At 34.6% G+C, this 23,872-nt stretch overlaps 1 protein-coding gene across 2 annotated transcripts in view; it reads right to left on the bottom strand.

Annotated features, from left to right (window-relative positions):
- LOC149547695 (FKBP12-interacting protein of 37 kDa-like) overlaps nucleotides 1-23,872 on the bottom strand; it is a 156,868-nt gene that overhangs the window by 127,958 nt on the left and 5,038 nt on the right. For both annotated transcript variants that reach the window (XM_089791774.1, XM_089791775.1), the window contains exons 5-6: nucleotides 3,205-3,269; nucleotides 3,066-3,102 (exon numbers count right to left, since the gene is read on the bottom strand). In XM_089791774.1, coding sequence (XP_089647900.1) covers nucleotides 3,066-3,102; nucleotides 3,205-3,269 — 102 coding nt within the window. The remainder of the gene's footprint in view (nucleotides 1-3,065; nucleotides 3,103-3,204; nucleotides 3,270-23,872) is intronic.

Below are 23,872 nucleotides of genomic sequence, written 5' to 3'. Positions count from 1 at the left end.
AAAAGGACATTAGGTGGGTGGAAGGCTTTTTATGCTCTTCAGAACAGGTGCCGTGAAGCAGAGTTGTAGGATTGGAAAACTATCCAAACCTTGTTCGGTCTTCTTGTGCTGCCAGTTGTTCTTTACGGATGTGAATTATGGGCCAGCAACACTACTATAGCACAATGGAAACAAATCGAAGGAATCCAAAAGATCACAAGCAAGTTTAAAATCAAAAACACTGTTCCATATGATATCATGCTAAGTGAAATGGGGGCTGCTCCTATCGAGGCACTTGCTATGGTTCACCTTTTAAGCTATCTAGAAAGAATCGAAAAAATGGAAGAGGATAGATGGCCTAAAGTTGTCTTTAGTGATACACTATGTAAGCGAAAAAGGACATGGAGGCAACAAAACATCAAATGCATGAGTAAATGGAATATTCAATTCAATATGTGCCCCACAAATAATAAAGAAATAAAGGTCTTTGTTATGGAGAAATTGGGGAAGTGAGATCGGGAGGAAGAAAATATATTATATAAATGAGTTCAACCCCACTTGTGATCAACTCCAAAAAGCGTACGTAGGAGTCAACATTTCTTGGAGGGCTAAAATTCTTATCGCTCAGCTGAGAACCAACTCTCACCAACTTCGTTGTAAGACGGGGCGTTGGAAGAGGCCAAAGGAGGCTTGGGAAGAGAGAATTTGCAGATTCTGCAATTCTGGGAAAGTGGAAGCTGAACAGCACTTTATTTTAGAATGTGAGGCCTACAGGGACAGCAAAGATAAATTTGCGGATACTATATGTGACAGTTCTTGGCATAACCTATTCAACGAAGAGTACATTGAGCAATTGGGTGGGCTCATCATCATCCTACACAAGAAGCAAACGGAGCTACTTAAGTCTGCTTAAGTTGTCTTGTTGTTAAGTTGTCTTGCTGTCCCATAGGTTATTTTTAGCCTCGCGGACGTTAAAATTTTATCTATCTATCTATCTATCTTCTTAGCTATAGCTTCCCCACCTTTTGTGATAGAAGATACCCTATCATAGACATTACAAACCAAAGTAAAAATGTCACATGTGTAACAAGGATAATTGACCACTATGTATTCTATAACATATGACATAATTATTGGGATGTCGATTCCTCCATCCCCTCTAGGTGAAAAGTACCATTCAACATAGACCGATGGATTTGCAACATGCGCTTAACCGCCTCCCATGGATCCTTGTCTCTTGCTGTTGTGATGTCCATTGACAGCTCAAGGTTTTGGTGTAACGGCAGCAGTGATTCCAAGAATAATATCTTAATAAGTATAAAAATGTAAATACTCTATATTGGGTATGTGTTATCAAATAAAATCAGCGAATAAAACACAACACCAAAGAATTCATCACGACATTTCTATATTGGGTATGTGTTATAACCATCCCAACTCTCTTCTACATTTGCAGGATTGAGCATAATGTGAATCAGGGGATCCTAATGCCTTGTGAATCTTCTTTTTGTGCCAATCTGATTAATTTTAAATGATTAAAATTGATTTCTTCTTGTCGTCTGAATAGTATGACTTATTGAAGGGCTAAAAGTCCAAAAATATCCTGAGAATACAACACACCTGTTCTATATGATTTAGAGGTTTGGACGATTACCAGATCTGCAAGTGCCTTAGCAAGCCAAATGGTCAAGAAATAAAGTGACTTACTTTGACCTAACAGCCTAAATGATGGTATGACAATCTTATCGAACAGTACCTAATTTTATGTGATATTGGTTTCTTGGATTTTTGGTAGTGAGTAATTTGCCTTGGAGAAGTGTGGTTGGGCTAATTGTCATTTCCTATATAGTTCAAATTTTGCTAATTCCTATGACTGAAGTTTAGGTTTGCTGAATTTTCTGCAAATTTGCTCTACACTTCTTGTAATGTGGAATCAACATGCAGTGTAACTGAATTGTTACTGTGCAAGAGATTGAGACTTGCAGCATACCACCAAAGGTGAATGAAATGGAAAGGCAATCTGTACTCCTCTACAACAGTGAAGGGTGACAGGAAGATACTTGTCTGTCATTACAATATGCTATACATTTGCATAGACGAATTGAAAGAACTCTTGAAGAGAACATTAACACAACCAAGCATCCTCCAGAATAATTTCCATATGTAGACGATTGTAACCAGTACCAAAAAATTATGTTCAATAAAATAGACCTGACTGCTTCAGTTTTATTGACGACTTCATTAATTAAACTATCTTCTTTTGGCTGATCTGAGGGAAACAGATATATCACCCATTCCTAGACATGCGCAAAACCTTTCTAGCCAAAAAACCTTGCTAAATTATCAAATGCAAAGGCGCACCTGAAATACCTATCATTTAAATGTGCATTCGGGACACTGAAATGCATGTTCTTCATCAACATAGTTCTTTAGGCTGATCTGAGGGAAACAGGTTGATTTCCCATTCCTTCTTTCTAAACAGATACACACAAAACCTTTCCAGCCAAAAAACCTTGCTAAATAATCAAATGCAAAAGCACAACCTGAAATACCTATCATTTAAATGCAGATTCGGGGCACAGAAATGCTTGTTCTTCATCAACATAGTGCTTTAGGCTGATCTAAGGGAAACAGATTGATTTCCTGTTCTTTCTAAACAGACAAACACAAAATCAACCTGAAATACTTATTATTTAAATGCAGATTCAGGACACTGAAATGCGTGTTCTTCATCAACATAGTTTAAGATTACATCCATGATCATGACCAATATAAATATTTCCTTTTATATTTAGAAAAGCATCTGAAGAGAACAATCAGGCTACTATGAGAATGGGGCAAAACATCAGTTGATATGAAATGAGATTGACTCGCATATAACCAAACCAAATAACTCAGCAGAAGATTTAATGTGAAACAATTATTTTTTTTATTCTTTTGAAATTAGTTTCTTACTTCTGCAATGCAGAGATCTAGCTATAGCATATAGGTAATGCCTGCTGGCATAACTTATATTGAATAAGTATACATAGTAGATTACTCATGCCAGAAAAACCAAAAAAAATGATATATAAAAAAAATTGTACCTGATACACCTTACAATCTTCTTCAGATTTTTTTAAACTGGAACAAATAAAAGCAAATGTATTTTGTTAGATATGAAATCCATATCATCCAATGATATATGACATCAGATATCTAAATATTTCCTATGAGTCCCACTACCTGTCTCTCAGAATTAATACTATTCCTGTGGCCGCCCCAGGTGTATGTTCTTCCTCCACATGTTCCTGCCATGTCAAATAATGAATAAGGAGACAAAGTCCTATGTTAAAATAAACCAAGAAGACTTAATTTAATCCAAAACAATAAGGAGCAAAACTACAACAGACACAGCTCTCATGCAGAATAGAGAATAAAGTTTTAAAAAAGGATTCACATACTTCACAAGACATGATTGCAGGCATATTTACCATTTGGAAGGATAGTCAAACTAACTAGACCATACTAAGAATCAACTCACTGATCATGGGCCACAGTTTGGCATGAATTATCACATTAAACAATCTGTGCACTAATTTTTTCCAGATCTGTTTTATTTATAAAAATCAAGTAAAAGCCATCCCAAAAGGATTGCCCTACATTTTTCCTCCTACATTGTAACCACCCAAATGACAATGAGCATAGCAACTTCAAATGTCTAGGCTTATCCTGACTGGAGACTTCAAGAGAACTGAACCAACATAAATCTTGTTGATGTGTGTTTTATGACTCACCAAACAGTAGAACAAAATACCGAAATATCTTATCCTCTCTTGAATAAAGTCTTGTGTATGCTAAAATTGCTAGAAGATCATACAATGACTTCAAGGTTCCTTTAATGCCAGGTCTTGACTGTGGATAAGATCGGTGGTTGATGTGATTTGCTGATGATCACAAGGGGCCTTGCTTGTTTATTCATATTCATTTCAAACCATACTGGATGTGGGATCTATCTTAAGGTTTTGCAATGAAGTGTTTTTTTTGGAGTTTTCACAAAATATGCAGAAATTCAATAGGATAGGGCTCAGGAACTCTATTCTAACCCTAAGGGTAGTGACAACAACAAATAGTATTCTAGTGGACAAATTCCGCAATTTACCAAATTCCACTTCACCAAGTTATACTACAACTACGCATGAACTGGTGCAATCTTCAAGGGTTATGCCAAAGATTTTCATATCACCACATACACCATCATAAAGAACAATGTATACGAATGATAGAAGTTGAGCATATGCATGAAAGGGGTTCAGGCTAACTTTACACAACGAATTAGAATCACTAAAACGTCAAAAGTATGAACCTAAGGAATTCATCAATACACCATCATATTATCCATTATAATCACCACACATTGACTATGCTAAACTTAATCTAATTGAAGAAATTTAGGAGAACAAGCAAGCACTAAGATACATCAAGTATTCACCAAACTCCAATGAAAACTTTATTATCTCAGTAGCTCATAGCAACAATCCCAAAAAAATCTCCCTTTTCAAATGAGAAATGAGGCCTTTGTATAGGTCCTCGATTACAACGGGTGCCCCGGATGATCACAATAACCGATGGCCAAGATCGTGCCACATCAGCCCTAATTAGGGTTAGGGCAATGGAAAGTAATCTACATTAATGCCATAAGGAATCCACTACTGTAGTGGGTAATAAATGCCCTCTATGCATGCTCGTTTAGGAAGGAGTGGGGTGTAATAAATGATCCCTAAGCACACCCACTATGCATTTAATGCATCTATCCTTGATTTTTTCACCTGAAAGATCAAAATCAATCTAACACTGTTTCCAACTCTTCTGTATTGATGCTTGGTGCAGATTCCTGCTTGAATTCTAGAACTGCAATTGCTCTTTCTGCTTTTCCCAAACTTTCATCCCAATCTGGTAGTAAGTCCTTCGTAGTGTGCATTGTATTTGAGAAGATGGAGAAGTTCTCAAAATCATCTCTTCCATAAACATTTAGCTGAAAGAATTCCTCTAACTTGACTTTCAGATTATCAGTTGTCATTTCTTCTTCCCCCAATCTTTGTGATAACAAGGATGCAACTGCATTTGATATTCCTTGCTTAATGTTATCAACAATCTTTTTCCATCGACTGGATTCCCTAGTAAAGCTCTCAAACATTTTCTTAGCCATGATCACTACACTATACCATCGAATAAAATCATAGACATCCCCCTCGCTGATAACTCGACCATCAATCAATTCTTGCTTTGGGGTATCCATCAATGTCAGCAATCACCTCTTCTTGGTAAATATGCTCATCCACCCATGATTCCTCCATGCACTGGATCCTAGAGATTGCAGCCAATGCCCTATTGTGCACTTGCACTAATTCTTTTGCAGGTTTGAAGGCTACCTCCTGAATTCCTTCGACCCAAATCTTTGCACCCTGAGCAATTCGCTTGATTCTATCAATATCACCTACCACTTCACCGGAAACACCTATTGGAGGGGCAAATGATGGACCTTCCTCTCTTACTGGATGAGGCAAGTTATTGATGTACTGACATAAGGCCCAAATTTCTCTTTTCTACTTTTCATACCCTTCTTCTACTTTCTTCAGCCTATCCTTCAAAGCCTGTGTGGAGTCATCAAATTCTTCCAATATTTGCTCTCGAGAAGCCCGACCAAGATTTACTTCCGTAATATGATATTCATCTGGAGCAATCTGATTTTTTCCTTTGTCAACTGTGGGAGTCGCAATCTGCAAGATTCTAGATCCTGATTCTCCTCTAATGAATTTAGTATATCTTTTTGCTTTCCCTTGTTCTTCTGATTGGTTTGATCGGTCCAAAATTTCCTGTAATTCAATTGCTAGATCAACCTCCCTTTGTTGACACAATTGAATTCGTTGCCTCAACCATTCTGGAATGGGTGTACTTTGGTCCCCTGGAATTACCAATTGTTCTTTCCTTTGGACTACTCGAATGTCAATCTCCTCTTCACCTCCTGGACTATCCATCATAACCTCAGGAACTATGGCCTCAGTACTTGGAAGATGTATTGCTACTCCTGGAGTTTCTTCCTCTAGTGGACCATCTCCATCATTAATCATTTCTCGCTCTAAGATCATAGCAAGACTTTCTTTTGTAGCAATATCTTGATCTCTCCCTCTTTCTTGCATGGACTTTTCATAGGCATTTAAACTCAGCCTATCATGAATTGGCCTATCCAAATTCTCTTCTTGCTCAAATCTCCTTATACTTGTCCCTACATCCTGCCTTTCAAAAATTTCTATCTCTTGGACACTTGGAGTTCGACTCGGAGAAGAGGGAGCATCTCCATGTTTTTGCTTCTTATTTTGAGGTTCCTTGATGACTTCCTCAATCCTAGGACGCTTTTCTCGAGGTACCTTCTTCCCTTCTTGGTTCCTACATCTTCAGATAGAGTTCCTCTTTCTTCAACAGTCCCTTCAAATATTTGTCCTGATCTTTCATCCCTAAGTGGTCTATGGCCAAGCAACCTATATGTGAATCCATTAGCTGGTGCAACTAATTTTTCAAGCTTACGCTTGATCCACCACTTGGTAAAATCTAAGACTGGTTTTGAAAGAGCTTCGAGATCTGTAATTTCTTTCTTCTTCCAATCAAATGGTTGAGCTGTCATTTCGGGATTGAATCCCTTTCGCATCACGTTTGGGTCCTCCTCCATTTGATCAGGAACCTTGAATATGTTGCATGTTCTAATAATGTTCAATGGTAGTCTTGAATGCAACCTTTTTCTAATCTCGTTCTTGTCTGCTGCATTTGCCCAAAAGTCTTCAAGGTGAACCTTGTGTTGGTACTTTGATCCTCCTACTAATGAGATCTTGTTGTAAGGATCAAAATCATTCCTCTTTGGATAAAGCGAAAGGCGGAAGAAGTGGAGCTCATCTGATGATTTCTCTGCAGCTTTTAGACATGGGCATACCACAGTTTTCCCTTCTCCTACGAAAATTGGAAACTGCAATCCCAACTTCTTCTTCCCTTTCTAAATCTTGTCATAGGCTGTAAGTTGTCAAGTAAGCTCTAACAAGACCATCTTGTCCGTTGGATACTTGGGAAGTTTGTATGGTTCCGTGGAGAATCCTTGAACTCGGATGTATGAAAAGGTAGGAAACTGAATGAACCAGGCGCCATATTCCTCGACCAACTTCATTGCACCCATTGACATTCTTATATGTGGCCTCTTTTGTAGTGTTCTTACTATGCGCATGGCAAATATATCATTAACCCTCATGTAATCATCCTTTGAATACAAATGCAACTGTGGGTAACATTCATGGACTTTGAGGTGTTGGGTTCCGCTTCCAATCGGTCCTTTGCATCGTAGTCCATCATAATTTGTCGTCCATGCTAGAATGTAGATGAGATAGGAGCTCATGTAAAATTTCCTTGTATGCTCTAGATTCATCAACTGTTCATTTAGATTATCACTTATGAGCCCAGCCCAATCTATTCTGTCGCCTTCCTCCATCACCTACTCAACAAAATACCACATCCAAGATTCAAACCTATAAGAATAAGGCATGCCAAATATGCGACTGAACATCATGACCATATCACTATATTCCCTCTGCAAGTCGAGCCATACTATTTCTTTAGGAATCTTGGAATGATGTGGTCTATTCTTTTTCAACCATCTTTTGTTGATTATTTCTTCACAAAAATTGATTCCAAATGTATAGATTCTTAGTGCTTGCTCTTGTGTTTTTGTGACCATCCTTGGATTTGAAGGAATTCCGAATGCTTCAGAAATGGATGCCGGAGAAAAATCTGCCAGAATATTTCGTTCAAAATCTCGGATGGTTTTGTCTCTAGCACTGTAGTGCTTGGTACATTCCACGATTAACTCTGGATGCTGAAAAGAAGGAGAAAAACCAGCTGCAGCGAAAATTCCACTTCTCACAATTTTTGTAGCTAGGTGTGTTGGGTGATAGTCATTATATCCGAGCATTCTCCGGTTAAAATCTTTCAAATCAAGGCCGCCAAGACTTGTATCTCCAATTTCTGCCCACTTTGACACAATTTTGGATTTAGGATAAAATCCTCTCCTTTCATTCTTTATCAGTTGTCCTTGCGTTTCTCCTGTTCCCCTGGGCTCTGCCATTCTCCTTTCCTGCAAAATTTTAAAAAAACGTACACACATAAGACTATGCAAGGAAAGTATTTAGAAACAATGGATACAACTTGTCCATAAGATGAAGATTTTTGGATTTTCCCCAAAATTTCCATACTCCTTTCAAGATTCACTTTTTAACACTTCCATGAGAAATATGAAATTTCACAAGTCACTGCAAAGAAAATTCCTTTCTAATAGGATTCAAAATCTTCTGTCGTGAATTCCCAGAAAAATCCTCAACTATTTCAGAAAATTTCTCAAAAAAAATCCACTTCCTTGAACTCCTCGAATCTTACTTCTATTCTCGATTTGCTCTTCAAATTTCTGTGTGAGCCTGAATGAATGAGAGGGTATCTTATATGAATCATTCTTCAAAAAGATGCCTTTAAAACTGCAGACTAAAATTAGGCAGTTGCTTTACTTGACCATCAAGGTTTCCATCTTTTGTGCCACTTGTCGCTTTTTTGCTGTTTGATTCAAAAAGTTGCTATTTTTGATCCTCTTAACTTCATGATGAAGCTAAGTATTTCTTATTCCATTTTGATTTTTTTTTACTTTTATTAATTAAATATCAATTAAAAAATCAATATTTAATTAATTTCCATATTTAAATTAAAAAAATCAAATTTATTTGCAACTTTTTCTCCACTTTTTATTTTTTTTGGATTATTATTCAAAAAAATCAAATTAAATATTAGTAAAACTAATATTTACCATTTGGAAGGATAGTCAAACTAACTAGACCATGATAAGAATCAACTCACTGATCATGGGCCACAGTTTGGCATGAATTATCACATTAAACAATCTGTGCACTAATTTCTTCCAGATCTGTTTTATTAATAAAAATCAAGTAAAAGCCATCCCAAAAGGATTGCCCTACATTTTTCCTCCTACATTGTAAAAACCCAAATGACAATGAGCATAGCAACTTCAAATGTCTAGGCTTATCCTGACTGGAGACTTCAAGAGAACTGAACCAACATAAATCTTTCTAGCTCTATTTTTCATTTTGTTGATGGAGTTGTTGAGAATTTGTTGGTTCTAGTAGAGTTTTGATTCCATTTCTAACCATTTAAATTAGAGACAAAAATATGGATGAAGCTATTGTTGATGTGAAGTCGATTGATGACCAGCAATTTGTATAGCGATATGGTACCTAACACATAATGTCCAACGGAGAGATTCAAAAACAGCCAATTAAATTTTTTTATAGCTACCTAGAGGTTAGTAAATACTTCCAATAAAACTAAAGCATGCACAATTGTCATGCCACCTATTAGCACAGCTTCTCTGTGAGGTGGAAATTGAAAAGGCAGCGTTGAATGGAAACAGATATGGCTTCAGCTATGAATAGGCAAAACTTTCAAGATCCTCTGATACAGCTAGATACAACAACTATACAAGTATTCATATAACCAAATGTTAATAAATTATGTAAAGGTTATATATGGTAACTTTAAATATATTTCATTTATATTAATTATTTAAAAAATATTTTGGTTTTCAAAACTTCAGTTCACAATTTTAGGTGTCTGCTCAATTTTTTGTTGATTTTTTCTGTGCAAACTCTGATTGTTTAGCAGTAGGACTAAATTCAATATTGCACCACACAATGTGGTGCCAAATCCAGATGTTTTAGATGTGACTCAAATATAGGCTCATTTATGGATGATCTGGCCATGGCATCCATGAGATATTTAGTAGTGTCAATCCTTATCGAGTAACCAATATTCAACTACATGTATCCAGACTCCAGATTGAGGAGAATTATCCAAAGTTGTTGGGTAATTGGGGTAATGATACCAATTATATAGTTGTTGGAAGAGTTATTATGAACAGAAACCCTTCAATTTTCTGGACAGCTTGTACAGCCCACCACAAAGATCTTGTTTTGGACAACAATGGAAAAATGGATTGTGTTGAACCTATTGTCAAGAGAATAAAGAACATCACCAAAAGAATTATAAACACACTTGAGTCCTCAAATTCATGAGATGTTCACAGGGAAGAAAACAATTGTCTGAGTTCAGACACAATTTTGAAATGAAAAATTGATCAAAATCAGACAACAAAATCCAAAACATGGATCAACATACAAAGCATTGTTTTTTAGGGAGAACCAATAAAACCCAACAAATCATTTTTTAGGAAAAAATTGTAAACCTACTAGATAAATTTTGAGGAAAAAATTATAAACCCACAAAGAAATCCCATGCAACTTTGCAAATTAAAGAATCAGAATATTTTGAGGGAAAAATTTATGAAAACCCATCAAATAATTTTTAAGGCAAAAAATTATGAAAACCCATTAGAAAAATCTTCATGTGGCAAAACACGAGACTTTGCATGGTAAAGCAATACATGCAAGTAACAAAATGCACATGCAAGAATATGCAAATACTGCACCTTCAAAAACAGAGACCTTTGCCCAAACCACAAAATCGTGCAATCAAAACCCTCAACCAGGACTGCGATTTTCAGCAAAAATCTTCCAAGATGAACCATAAATTTTCATAAAATGTCTCCAATGATTTTTGTTTCAAAAAAATTGATAAAAACAAATTTTTGGAAAAATACTAGATCAAAAGAGGCTCGGATTTTCCTTTATAAATTCACCTAGTTTTATGAAATCCCATCGACGTGCTCTAATACCATGTTATTGTAAAAAGTAGATGAAAAATGATAAATCCTTATATAGATTTACAAAGATGGTGTCTCTAAAAGAAGCAATCGTGAACTAAAGACGAAAATAGAAACTACTTACTAACTACAACAACCATTAAAGAAACATTATAATAATATAATATAGGGAACACAAAACTCCCTCTTAATCCCACCTTCACCACAATAATCATGAAAAATACTAGAGACATATTCTCCTCCGTTATCAAACCTTACAATCATAATCCTTTGTAGATAAATTTTCAAAAAGTGCTTTGAATTCTTTAAAGGACGACAGCACCTCATCAAATTGCTTAGACTTGAGAAATAGTTCCAGCACTTACATGAATAATCATCTATGAAGGTAACATAATACCAAAAATCACTAAGCGAGTCAACTGACATGGGACCACATAAATTTGAATGAATTAACTCTAGAATATCTTTAGCTCTACTTTCACTACTATGAAAAGTGCTCTTAGTATTCTTACCTAGAGTGCAACCCTTTCAAACTCTTTTATGGTTTTCGTTCAACTTCAAAAGACAAACCATAGCCTTCTCCATGGTGGCTCAAATTCTGAAATTTAAATACCCAAACCTCTTCTGCCATAGATCATTTGAATTTAAAGTATCATGTGTAAGTGCATATATTGGACAGGTTTGAAAGCTTGTAGAGACTATCATGAGGGACTCCAATTTTGCGAGCTGATTGAAAACTAGAGTTCATTTTCCATGCCAAGACGTTATCATCAACAAAAGAAATATGATACCATTTCTCTTCTAATGCTGATATAGAAATCAGATTCCTCTTTATGCCAGGTACTAACAATACATCACTTTAGTGAAGAGGAATTTTGGAATCTAATTTAAAGGAAGTAGAACCAGCACCCTTCACTGAATAACTTGCATCATCACCACTTATGACTTGTAGATGAGAATCTTTTTCCTCCAAACTAAGGAGGTCTTCTTTGTAACTAGTAATATGATGGGATGCACCACTGTCAATCAACCATGTATCACTGTTTGTAAGAACATTTCTAGAGAGTGCAAATATAAATAAGAATCCCTCAAAACATTCACTTGACTCTCTTTTTGGAGATGAATTTCTACATTTACAGCAGCAGCTTAAGGCTTTGGTCTAGAATAACAATCTCTAGCAAAGTGCCCATACTTGTCACAATTGAAGCACTGGACTTTGGAAAGATCCATTTTCCCTTTCTTGGAGTCAGGAGCTGACTCAAAGTTTTTATTATTCGCAAGTGGGAGTTGCAAGACCATGATCATCTTCATGATGATTTCTGCAACCACTTCCTCTTGCTTCTAATTCGCACTCTTCTTGAATGCAATCAGCTCTTAGACTGTAAAATTTCGGAAGCTCATCTCTTCCACTAACCCCCTGAACGAAGGGTTCCAAAGATTGGGAAAGTCCATTCATAGCAAGCATAACTAGATCTTTGTCTGCACACATTTCACCAATTGCACTAAGTTGGTCTTTCAGTTCTGTAATTTTCATAAAGTATGAAACTACAGATTCACCCCTTGCCATCTTTACATGCAGCAGTTTATGCATCACTGCAAGGACTCTATCGGTGTCATTAAACTCATACGAATCCTTGCAAGCCCTGAAAATCTCCTTGGCTGATTCCAGTTTTGTAATGACAGGAATCAAAAGATCCTTGACAGAATTGATCAATATCGTTTTGGCCATAATCTTGATCTTCTTCCACTCAAATCTTTCAACATCATCAGATGGCTCTGCATCGTCAAAATTGAAATTATCCAAAAGGTCATTCTCTTCAAGAGCAACCAGAACCCTGGGCTTCCATGAAGCAAAATTTGAAGAGCAACTTAACCTATCCTCAACTTTCAAAGCACTCACCATTTTCACACATTGAGAATGACGAATTGAAAGAGAAAAAAAAAACACAAATGAAGAATACTTTTGGTTCTGGATTGAATTGCTTCAAACATGGCTCTGCTACCATGAATTTGAACCATAAATCAAGTAAATAAAACTAGCTGCAAAACAATCACACAAAAACAAACAATAATCCTAGGAAAAAACTCTCCTCAGCAAGGGAAACAACCCAGCCCACCAAAATTGTTCCTTTATTAAGATCCTCAAATCAAATTACAAAAGATACTGCTCTGGTCAAAAGTTCTCTTCAAGACTCGATGATCATATAATGATCAAAATTTGAATGCTTGATATTCAGATGCACTGCATATACTGATAATGTGACCAAAAATTATACTTCTCAAAATTGATGGTATATACTCAGAATTTGAATAACAAAATGCTATACCAATACAAAAATAATTTCAGATTAGGCCTGCACGATAATAATCTCAGACTAAAGCTGCACAATGTCTCCTCTTTTAGAACCAAAATTGATTATAATATAAAAACCAAAACTAAGATCATATTCTCCAAAAATGATAGTCTTTTCTTATACACAAACAAATAATATTCATTTTATATAGGTCACCATCCAAGAGAAGAACTGTCATGAGTGAACAAAAATAGATGATAAAATATACATAGCCCGCCAATATAATCCGTAATATTTAGCTTGAATGTTTGCAAGAAGGGAAAAAAACACCTGGATGCCACAAACACCAAAGCATGGCCAAATACATCACAGTTGTAGCTAAAGACAGAAGGCAACATGGCAAGATGAAGGCACACAATAACAAATGGAATCGAACAGGAGCCATCGACTAAGAATACACAAAGGTTTTATGAAAACAATAGTCTGCTTCAAAAATATCCTTAAGGAATCCATGAACACGAACAAGACTAGCAACAGAAGATTTGTATTGCAGCTATGTAATTCAACAGTTCATGCCTTGTATCTCATTCTTTATCAGTTTATTGGATAGAGATTGATCTTCATGTCTTTGGTGTTGATAAGACCAATTACGAGGCTCCTCAATAAAAGCCCAAAGTTTTAAAACATTTTGAGCATAATTACCAATTTCGAAAAATAATTGAATTGATCAAGTGGCTAAAAGAATTTACTAATCTAATATCATTGAAAAAAATCGGTTGAAATTTTATAAGAATTGAACATCTGGAATGTTTTTCTTTTTCTTTTTTGAATTCTTCTTTTGGATTTGATTGTGTGAGTATTTTTCATCAATGTTTTGAACCATACTATATGATCCATGATCAGGATGAAGAGATCATAGTGTGTGATCTGAAATATTGCTCTTCATCATGATGACAGATTACAATAAAAAAAATGCTCACACAATCAAATCCAGAAGCATCATTCAAAAAAAGTCATGGATTGTGAAAATCTACTCACTATCATGGAACAACTTTGACAATGTAATAGGTCCCAAAAAAGCCAGATCTAGTAACATTTGAACGAAATCCAGTTTGATCTAGCAACTATAATCCCAAGCATCATTGTAACAACCTCACGAACTCTCTTTTCTCCCACTATTGTTTTTACAACAAGAACTGCGGCAACAATGTCTGTATCTTTGAAGTATAATCAAGCGAAGGAAGCAAGAGAACATTGGTCTATTTTGCTGCTGAGAAGAATTCTTTTGTATCCTCTGACCTTTTCAGCAGAGAGGAATGAAAAGAAGTGCTCGAGTTTAATAGTAAGCCTTCCTCAATAGTGGCAATAATAAAAATGGTTGGTTTTTGGAGAGAATGGGTCAATGTTTTTGGTTATATTAGCAGGGTAAGGGTTTTGATCCCAATTATAAAACAGCAGACTAAAACAGTAAGGAGTCATTCACCAGCCATCCCAAAACAAATAGGCTGATCAAAGATGCATATACAACATAGGAACATCAACTATAGATAGCAAAGAAAATAGGCAACTAATGATAGCCATCAATAGACCTTTTAACTAGAGAATGGGTCAAATTTCACTCACCCTCTACCTAACCTTATTCAATACTGACTCAAAAACTCTATCTGAAAAAAAAAGCACACTTCGAGACATTTTCTTGAAAAGAATTCTTCGTGTCACTTCTCCTAATTTGTTTCCAAATTTATTTTCTTGAAAATGTTTTGTATTTTTCTAATCTCTCAACTTATTAATGAACATAACCATAATCAAGAGTCAAGACAATGATAAAACAATGAATAACAGTAGAGCTGTAAAACGGAAGCAAATGCACCCACAATTACACAATTTTTGAACAACAATAAAACTTCCAATCCCAACAATATCTACATTCCATCCAATTCATTTTCCTGCTTGAGTTTATTTTAAAATCCTCAGGCCCTTTGTTGAAGTCTAAGTAAATCCTCAAAGCAACAGCTTAGTGTTGAAGTTATAGCTCCAGTCGAATTGAAGCATCTAGTGGATCATATTGTATATATAATAGAAAATGTATAGATGCATTATACATACATACATATATATATACACACATGCACATATACACTCTTACATAGATAAATACATACATACATATCTATCTATCTATATATAGATAGGTAGATATGCAGGAGTAAATTTATTCAGATTGATCCCGGTTAATATATCTGATATTTCATAATAACATTGATAATGCTATCGAGCACCTTCCTTAAGAGTATTGGGTGTGTCATAGAAGCCAACACATGTATATAAAGAAGGGATTAATATTAGTTAAGGTCATGTTACATAGGGACATGACCCTATGTTGCAATAGCCACGTAGAGTCATGTCTACATGAGCATGACTCTTGAAACACATATATATAACCAATCACTGCTGTTTGAACAATACCAATCACAATGGCAGTACTCAGTATAATCAGCAGTGACAAATAAATTATCATATCAACCTTGGGTCAAGTATTCGAACATCATACTGATATTTATCACAAGTTTTTTTATGAGCAAACTTAAATTAATTTGTACCATTGCATCTCAGGCAATAACTCATTCAATCTATTGTTATTCACATCAATCTCTCTTTCAGAGATCCTACTAACATTTACATGGTATTGGAGCCTAACTGATAGAGCATATATACTCAGTTATCATTAAAATTTCAGATTAAAATCATGGTGAACCACATAAGACTGGAGGATACACTTGAAGTGCTTCAAACTTTGTTTCATGGAAAATTCGAATTATGATTATTCTACGAGAACTTGAATTAGAAGGGTATGTGGAAAAAAAAAAGAAAATGCCTGAAAATGGTCCAGATAGATCAACTTGGAAAAGACATAATAATAAAACTCTGAAGATCATCATAGATTCTATTAAAGATCACATACTTCCATCCATATCAAATCTCAAAACTGCCTATGAAATGTTCATGACTATTAATAACACGTTTGAAATCAATAATACCAGCAGACTGCTCACCTTGAAACAACTGCTATAAATCAAGATGAACAAAGGAGAGACCATTACATCTCATTTCCTGAGAATTGCAGAATTAAAAGACCAACTTGCAACCATCGGAAATCGGGTAGATGACAAAGAACTATCTCTAATAGCCCTTAAAGGGTTACCCATCTCATGGGGATTGTTTATTCCTGAAATGAGCTCTAGACCTGAATTGCCAAATTTCGACCAACTTAAGAATGATTGCACACAAGAGGAGTCGAGACTGATCACAAGAGGAATCAGTCCAAATCAAGAGGGAGAAATTCAAGCCCTTCAAACTAACACAAATAATAAAGATAACTCAATTTAAATGGAAAAGAGGAAAAGATAATCAAACATACAAGAAAAGAGACTTGTCTAAAGTACAGTGCTACAAATGTGACAAATTTGGTCACACTCACAAATTCTGCCCAGAAAGGAAGAAAATTCAAGCTGCCCTAGCAAAAGTCAAGGATGAAATTTAGCATTCTTTTTGGCCCTATCAAGTGAGCTAAATACCAGCAAAAATACGTGGATAATAGTCAGTGGAGCATCTCGTCATATAATTGAATTCAAAGACAAATTCGAAACTTTTGAAGGTCACTCTACTAAAGAAATAACAAAAGAGGATAACTCTGCCTATCTAGTAAAAGGAATCAGAACATGTTCAATACAACTAAAAACCAAAGTCACTCTTCAACTAAAAGATGTATTATTTGTACCTAGCATCAAAAGAAACTTGGTTTCAATGTCAGGCTTAGCAAATCAAGGGTATCGTATCACATTTCAAGAAGATAAAGTTCTATCCTGGCCCAAGAACTCCAATATTAAGAACGCGATCACCATTGGTTTCAAAGATAGAAGTTTGTACAAAATTTGTAACCCTCAAAACCTAGCATAAAACCATAAAATTTCAAACTCAAATGAAATATGGTATAGAAGACTTGGCCATCTTCATTTTCATGCTCTGTCATCTATAGAAAAGATTGTAACAGGTCTACCTTGTCTAAAATTTGATCATATTGGAACATGCAAGGGATGTGCTTTAGGAAAAAATACCAAAGGATCTTTTCCAAAAAGTGAACATAAATCTAAAACCATACTTGAACTTAATCCCATTGACTTGTGTGGTCCTATGTTAGTCCCTTCACTAAGTGGGTTCTTGTATTATGTAATTTTTATAGATGATTTCTCTAGGAAAACCTGGATTTACTTCATAAAACTTAAGGAATCAAATGAAGTGTTATCCAAATTCAAAGAGTTTAAGGCATTAGTTGAAAATCAAATTGGGAAGAAAATCAAAACACTAAGATCTGACAATGGGGGTGAATATATCTCTAAGAACTTAAAAGAATTTTGCACCTCTATTGGGACTAAGAGGGAGTTTACAGTACCTTATAATCCTCAACAATATGGAGTGATAGAAAGAAAAAACAGAACTATCATCGAACCCACTAAAGCCATGATGCAACATCTCATTCTAGGTTAAACCCTCTAATACTGCAGTATACATTCAAAATAGAGGTCCTCATTCAATCTTAGAGAACATAACCCCTGAAGAAGCCTTTACAGGAAATAAACCAGATTTAAGTCACCTAAGAATCTTTGGATGTCATGTATATATTCATATTCCGAAAGAAAAGAGAACCAAACTTGAACCCTCTAAGAAGAAAGGTATATTTATAGGATATAGTGAATCCTCCAAAGGTTAGAGGGTTGACATTCTAGGACAATGAACTATTGAAATTAGCAGAGATGTAAAATTTGAAGCAGAGATGTTTATAACCTCTCTAAGAACATTGAGGAATCAAACGAGAAATCAACTAGAATTAGATGAGAATCTCATAGTTGAGAATTAGAGGAAGAATGGTTCAGAAGACCATAAACTCCCATCTCCAAATACGAAAAATGTTGAAAATCCTAAGAAAAGGCCACTGTGGGCAAGAAAGATGATTGAAGAAAACAATATAGAACCTGGTGAGATATTTAGAGAAAGCAAGAAAACTAGAAGTCATTCATGCGATGTTACTCTACTACCTGAACTAATAAAATCTAAACCTTCAAGTGTTGAAGAAGCATTATCATGTCAACCTTGAAAAGATGCAATGATTGAAGAATATCAATCTATATCAAAAAATGATGTCTAGAATGTCGCACCTAGACCTAAGGACGAATTTGTTGTCTCCTCCAAATGGTTAATCAAAATCAAACATGCTCCAAATGGTAGTACTGAAAAATACAAAGCTAGATTTGTAGCTCGGGGATTTTCTCAGAAGGTTGGAATTAATTATGAAGAGACATTCGTTGTGGTTGCTCGATACACCTTTGTCAAAACCATTATAGCCATTGCAACATCTAAAGGATGGAAGATACATCAAATGGATGTTAAGACTACCTTTCTAAATGGTGTTATTGAAGAAGTATATATAGAACAACCAAAAGAATTTGTCACTCATGACAAAAATTCATGTGTGTAAATTGAAGAAGGCACTCTATGGCCTTAAACAAGACCCTAGGACATGGTACAAAAGGATAGATAGTTATATCACTAAATTAGGGTACTCCAAAAATGAAGTTGATCCTAATATATATTTCAAACTATCAGATGGTAATATGATTATTCTTGTTTTCTATGTTGATGACTTACTAATAAAAGGTGAAGACCGTCTTATAATAAAATACAAAAAGGATCTAGCAATTGAATTTGACATGAAAGATCTTGGACTTCTACACTACTTGGGTCTAGAAGTATGGCAAAAAGAGAACTCCATTTTCTTAAACCAAGGAAAATACAATGTGGACGTCCCAACCAAATTTGGAATGATGGACTGCAAGCCTTTGACCACACTAATGGAAACAAATATCCACAAGCTTAAAAATGACGAAATTGAATCTGAACCTACTGATCCTACATACTACAAATAGATAATTGGATCACTAATGTACTTAGTGAATACTCATCTTGATATTTGTTACACAACTAATACATTAAGTCAATTCATGTGAAAACCTAAGAAGATCCACCTTGTGGCAGCCAAGCACATCTTACGTTACCTACATGGTACAATTGGACTTGGTCTTAAATATGATGGAGTTGAGATTCAACTTCATCAATACTCAGATTCTAACTGGACTGACTGCTCCATTGACCGTAAAAATACTACAAGATGTTGTTTTAATTTTGGTTCAGCAATGATATCTTGGTTTAGCAGAAAGCAGTCAGTAGTTGCCCTATGTTCCACTGAAGCAGAACATATAGTTGCCTCCCAAAGATGTTCTCAAGCTAGAAGACATCAGCACTGATGAGAAAACTGCCAATATATTCACTAAACCTCTCTCTAAGCCTAAATTGGAGCATTTCAAAGGTAAACTTGGGATGATTCAAATGTGATATAATCTCAGTTTTTTATATATATAATTGTGTTAAAGAGTTACTATCTTTCAAATGTGAAATATGTCATGAAAGGTGACGATCTTTTATTGATGTATACTTGGAAGGTGGAAGGTGATGACCTTAACAATAGCTTGAACTGTTATCATGACAAACTAATTAAGTTGTTGTCCCGGAGTGTCGAAAGTCATGATAACAAATGTATCATGATAGACTACATTAATTTGTTGTCCCGAAGTGTTGGAAATCATGATACTTGTCACAATAGTGATCACAACATTTTTATTTCTTGTTATCTGATAGACTACATTAACTTGTTGTCCTAGAGTGCCTGAAATCAGATAAGCTATTCTCTTGATAAGCATCAATGAGGTTGATGTTAGTGCACATATCAAAAGAATATGTGTATTTTGATGATTCATTTCTCCCTTGCTAAGAGGGAGTGTTGAAGTTATAGCTTCAGTCGAATTGAAGCATCCAGTGGATCATATTGTATGTATAATGAAATATGTATAGATGCATTATATATATATATATGTATGTATGTATGTATGTATGTATGTATGTATGTAGTGTATATACATATATACATATACATTGTATGTGTATGTATATGTATATGTATGTATATTTATGTATACATAATAATGTATATATACATATACAATGTATGTGTGTGTATATACATATATATGTGTGTGTGTATGTATGTATGTACGTACGTATGTATGTATCTGCAGCAGTAAATTTATTCAAATCGATCCTTATTAATATATTCAATATATGTTATCGGGCACCTTCCTTAAGAGTACTGGGATTAATATTAGTTAAGGTCATGTCACGTAGGGACATGACCCTACGTGGCAATGGCCACATAGAGTCATGTCTCTACGTGAACATGACTCTTGAAACCCATATATATAACCGATCACTGTTGTTTGAACAATACCAATCACAACGGCAGCATTCGGTATAATCAGAAGTGACAAATAAATTATCATTTCAACCTTCGGTCAAGTATTCAAAAATCATACCAATATTTAATCAGAAGTATTTTTTATAAACAAACTTAAATTAATTTGTACCATTGCATCTCAGGCAATAACTGATTCAATCTACTGTTATTCAGATCAGTCTCTCTATCAGAGATCGTGATAACATTTACACTTAGACCAATTCCTTATTCTGAACTTTCAATTAGAAACAGTTGAAGCTTTCAATCAACTCTTTAATCGAAGGTGCACTTTGAACTTATGTGTGGTATTCCTAAACATATTGTTTGAAAGGTATCATTAGAAACAGTTCATTTATGATTATGACTTTCAAAATTATGACAAAACATTTGAAAATATGACATATTCAGGAAAGGAATGAACATGAAGATTCACAAGATTCCATGGCTTAAATTAATATGAACTTGGTAACCTATAAATCATGTGTTCCTAAGTAATTGTATAAATTAAAATAGAAATCATCATCCATGACAAATAATTCTTCATCCTGCAGATACACCTTCAGCCATATCAAATGAATCGGCCATCATATCTAGCTTTTGAATGCACTGGCCCTTGTTACAATGAGAAGCAATATTCATCTTTACATAGAAATAACTTAACCAGGCATATATATATATATATATATATATATATATATATATATATATATATATATATATATATATATATATATATATATATTCAGATAGATATATACATACACACATACACATACACTACACTAATTGCCTTCATTATTCAAAATTATTTTTCCCTAATAATGATATCATTTTAAATCCATTAGGTAATAATATACTTGTATTGCTAAGTAATCTTGCATATGTAAGACTCAAATTCAAAAATTGTCTTCATTATTTAAAATTATTTTTCCCTGATAATAATATCATTTAGTGTCCATTAGATAATAATATATTTGCATTGCTAAGTAATCTTGCATATGTAAGACTCAAATTCAAACGTACATGTTTAATATCACCCAAAAATCATGCTCTGCTAAGGAGTACTCTGAATCAAAAGACAAATCAGCATTCATGAGCAATTAAGTATTCAATATCTAAATGCATTTCCAATCCTGCTAAATTTCGAACTTTAGAATACATTGGCTCTAGCTGCAATGAGAATCAATGTCTCATATTAATTAATCACTAATCTACCACACAAAAAAAGAGAACATTTTGGTTGAATCTCATGTGCATGTGTGTGTACATGTGTATTTTTGCTTGTGCTTCATTATTCCACCAATAATTGTCTTCTTCAAAAATGAGAATTTATTATTTCACAACAATAATAGCATTTTAACTCCATGAGATTGTATACAGTAGTTTTTCTTTACAATGTCTTGAGATAATAGGTGTTGCACACATTGCATAATACTGTTATATTATATTATTTTATTTTATTATGTAATGTTGCACCTATGAGCATCTAGATGGGCATGCAAGATGTAGCAATTCCAATGAAAAATTCTTGATGAGTTGATTTGTAACATTGTAATAATAGTTGATGTAATTATTTAATATTGGGGAAAAGAATTAAATGTCCAATATTAAATGTGGGTCACTAAGTTCGATGGCACATGGTTTTAGCACATAGCTTATGTAATACCACTTGGTGGTTTTGTGGGACTTGCTACTATATAAGAAGTCACAAAGGCAGTTGTAGAGACAAAACAAAAGGTTAAGAGGGAAAAAGGAAAGTCGAGCAAGACAAAGCTTGAGATGTTAGCCAAGAGAGCATTTGTGAAAGTTGGAAGCATGGCATAGGATGTGTGAATTCATGTTTATTCACATGGATTGTTTGGTTGTGGCTATGGCTTTGAAGGCTTCTATAATTGTACTGCAATGGTGTTTTTGCTAAATAATACGTGGTGATGGATGTTTTTGGAGGCTGGGTTTTTTCCCTCATTGAGAGTTTCCCAGAGTATATTTTGAGTCACAATTTTGTGGGTATGTTGTTTATTCTCTTGCATGTGATTTCAATTACATATTTATTTCAGATCTATTATAAGTTATGTGAAAACGGTTATATTTTCTCTTGCAAATTTTCTTACAAGTGATATCAGAGCTATGGTTTAATTGTTGTAACCCTAGATTGAATCCATAAGAAAGCATAAAAAGATAAAATAAAGAGAAAGATATATGGGTTTCGTAGGTTGTTTATTGCAGATCTAGAGTTTTAGATTTGTTGTTCTGATGGGATGTTGGCAGATTTTGGGCATGTAAAATTGTTGATCAAAAGGGTTTTTTTGATGTTTCATTTAAATGAAGATTTTAGGGGGTAACTTGCAAAAATGACCTCCTAGGCAAAAACAGACCTCACAATTGGATCCGGTTTGACATTTTCATAAATTTTGATATATTATATGCCCTAGTTTGGCCATGCTGAGAGAAAATGCGTAGTTTTTTTAGTTTCAGCCTATGACGATCGTCATATTTAATTATGTCAGAATTTTCATCGCAAAAAAAGAATTGCAGTGAAAATGGTAAAAACACTATCTCGATAAAATGGTCATAACTCTCTCTTAGGATATCGAATTTCTGACTTCTTACTGTCATTGGAAAGCTAATTCAGAACACTACAACTTAGTGCAAGTTTGATTCTACGATTTTGATATTTTAGTAGGTTTTAAGAGTTTGAAAGTTAGATGTTGTTTATTTTAAGCATATATTAGAGCATAACTTGGGCATACGGAGTCGGAATTTAGACTTCAAATAGTCACTAGAAAGCTCTAGGAGAGCTCTACACATTGGTTCAAATTTGATGCAAGTTTGGCACGATTTATTTGGTGATGTATCAATATGAATGATTTATGATATATATTGACTATGGTAACGTTGTGAATTTATGACATTATAGCTTTGGAGATTTAGAATTTGATGTCACTATATACTCAGTTTATATTTCAGATTGGTCTCATGATGATAGGGTTATCAGTGTTTGGTTTGGATATGTATGATGACTTGTCGGATCTACAAATTGTGTAGTGTTGTAAGCGGTCTATACTTACAGGTTGCATTTATGACTTGGATATGGGTTGTCTTTGCCCATTTCTCTTTCATTATTAATGCATATTTCGATTGGCGGCTTGGATTTTGATTGTATATGCCCTTAGTCACATGATTTGTTGATTTTTCTTCATGAAGGGGTGAGATGTCACTACCAAGTACAGTCATGGTGGAAGATTGTGGTTGACTATTTTATACTAACAGGTTGGACATTTTTAGACTTAGATACTCAGTTCATTGATGTGATCATGGTGTCATGGATTTTGGCATGACATGATTGGATATACAGGTAATTAATTTGTGTCCATTGGTTTGGATTCCTGATTTGGTTAT

This window comes from Cupressus sempervirens, chromosome 7 (genome assembly GCF_028749045.1).
Source record: "Cupressus sempervirens isolate cs-2001-9-10 chromosome 7, ASM2874904v1, whole genome shotgun sequence".
NCBI lineage: Eukaryota > Viridiplantae > Streptophyta > Pinopsida > Cupressales > Cupressaceae > Cupressus > Cupressus sempervirens.
Note: the sequence above shows the minus strand (reverse complement) of the source record. Positions and strands in the feature narration are given on the sequence as shown.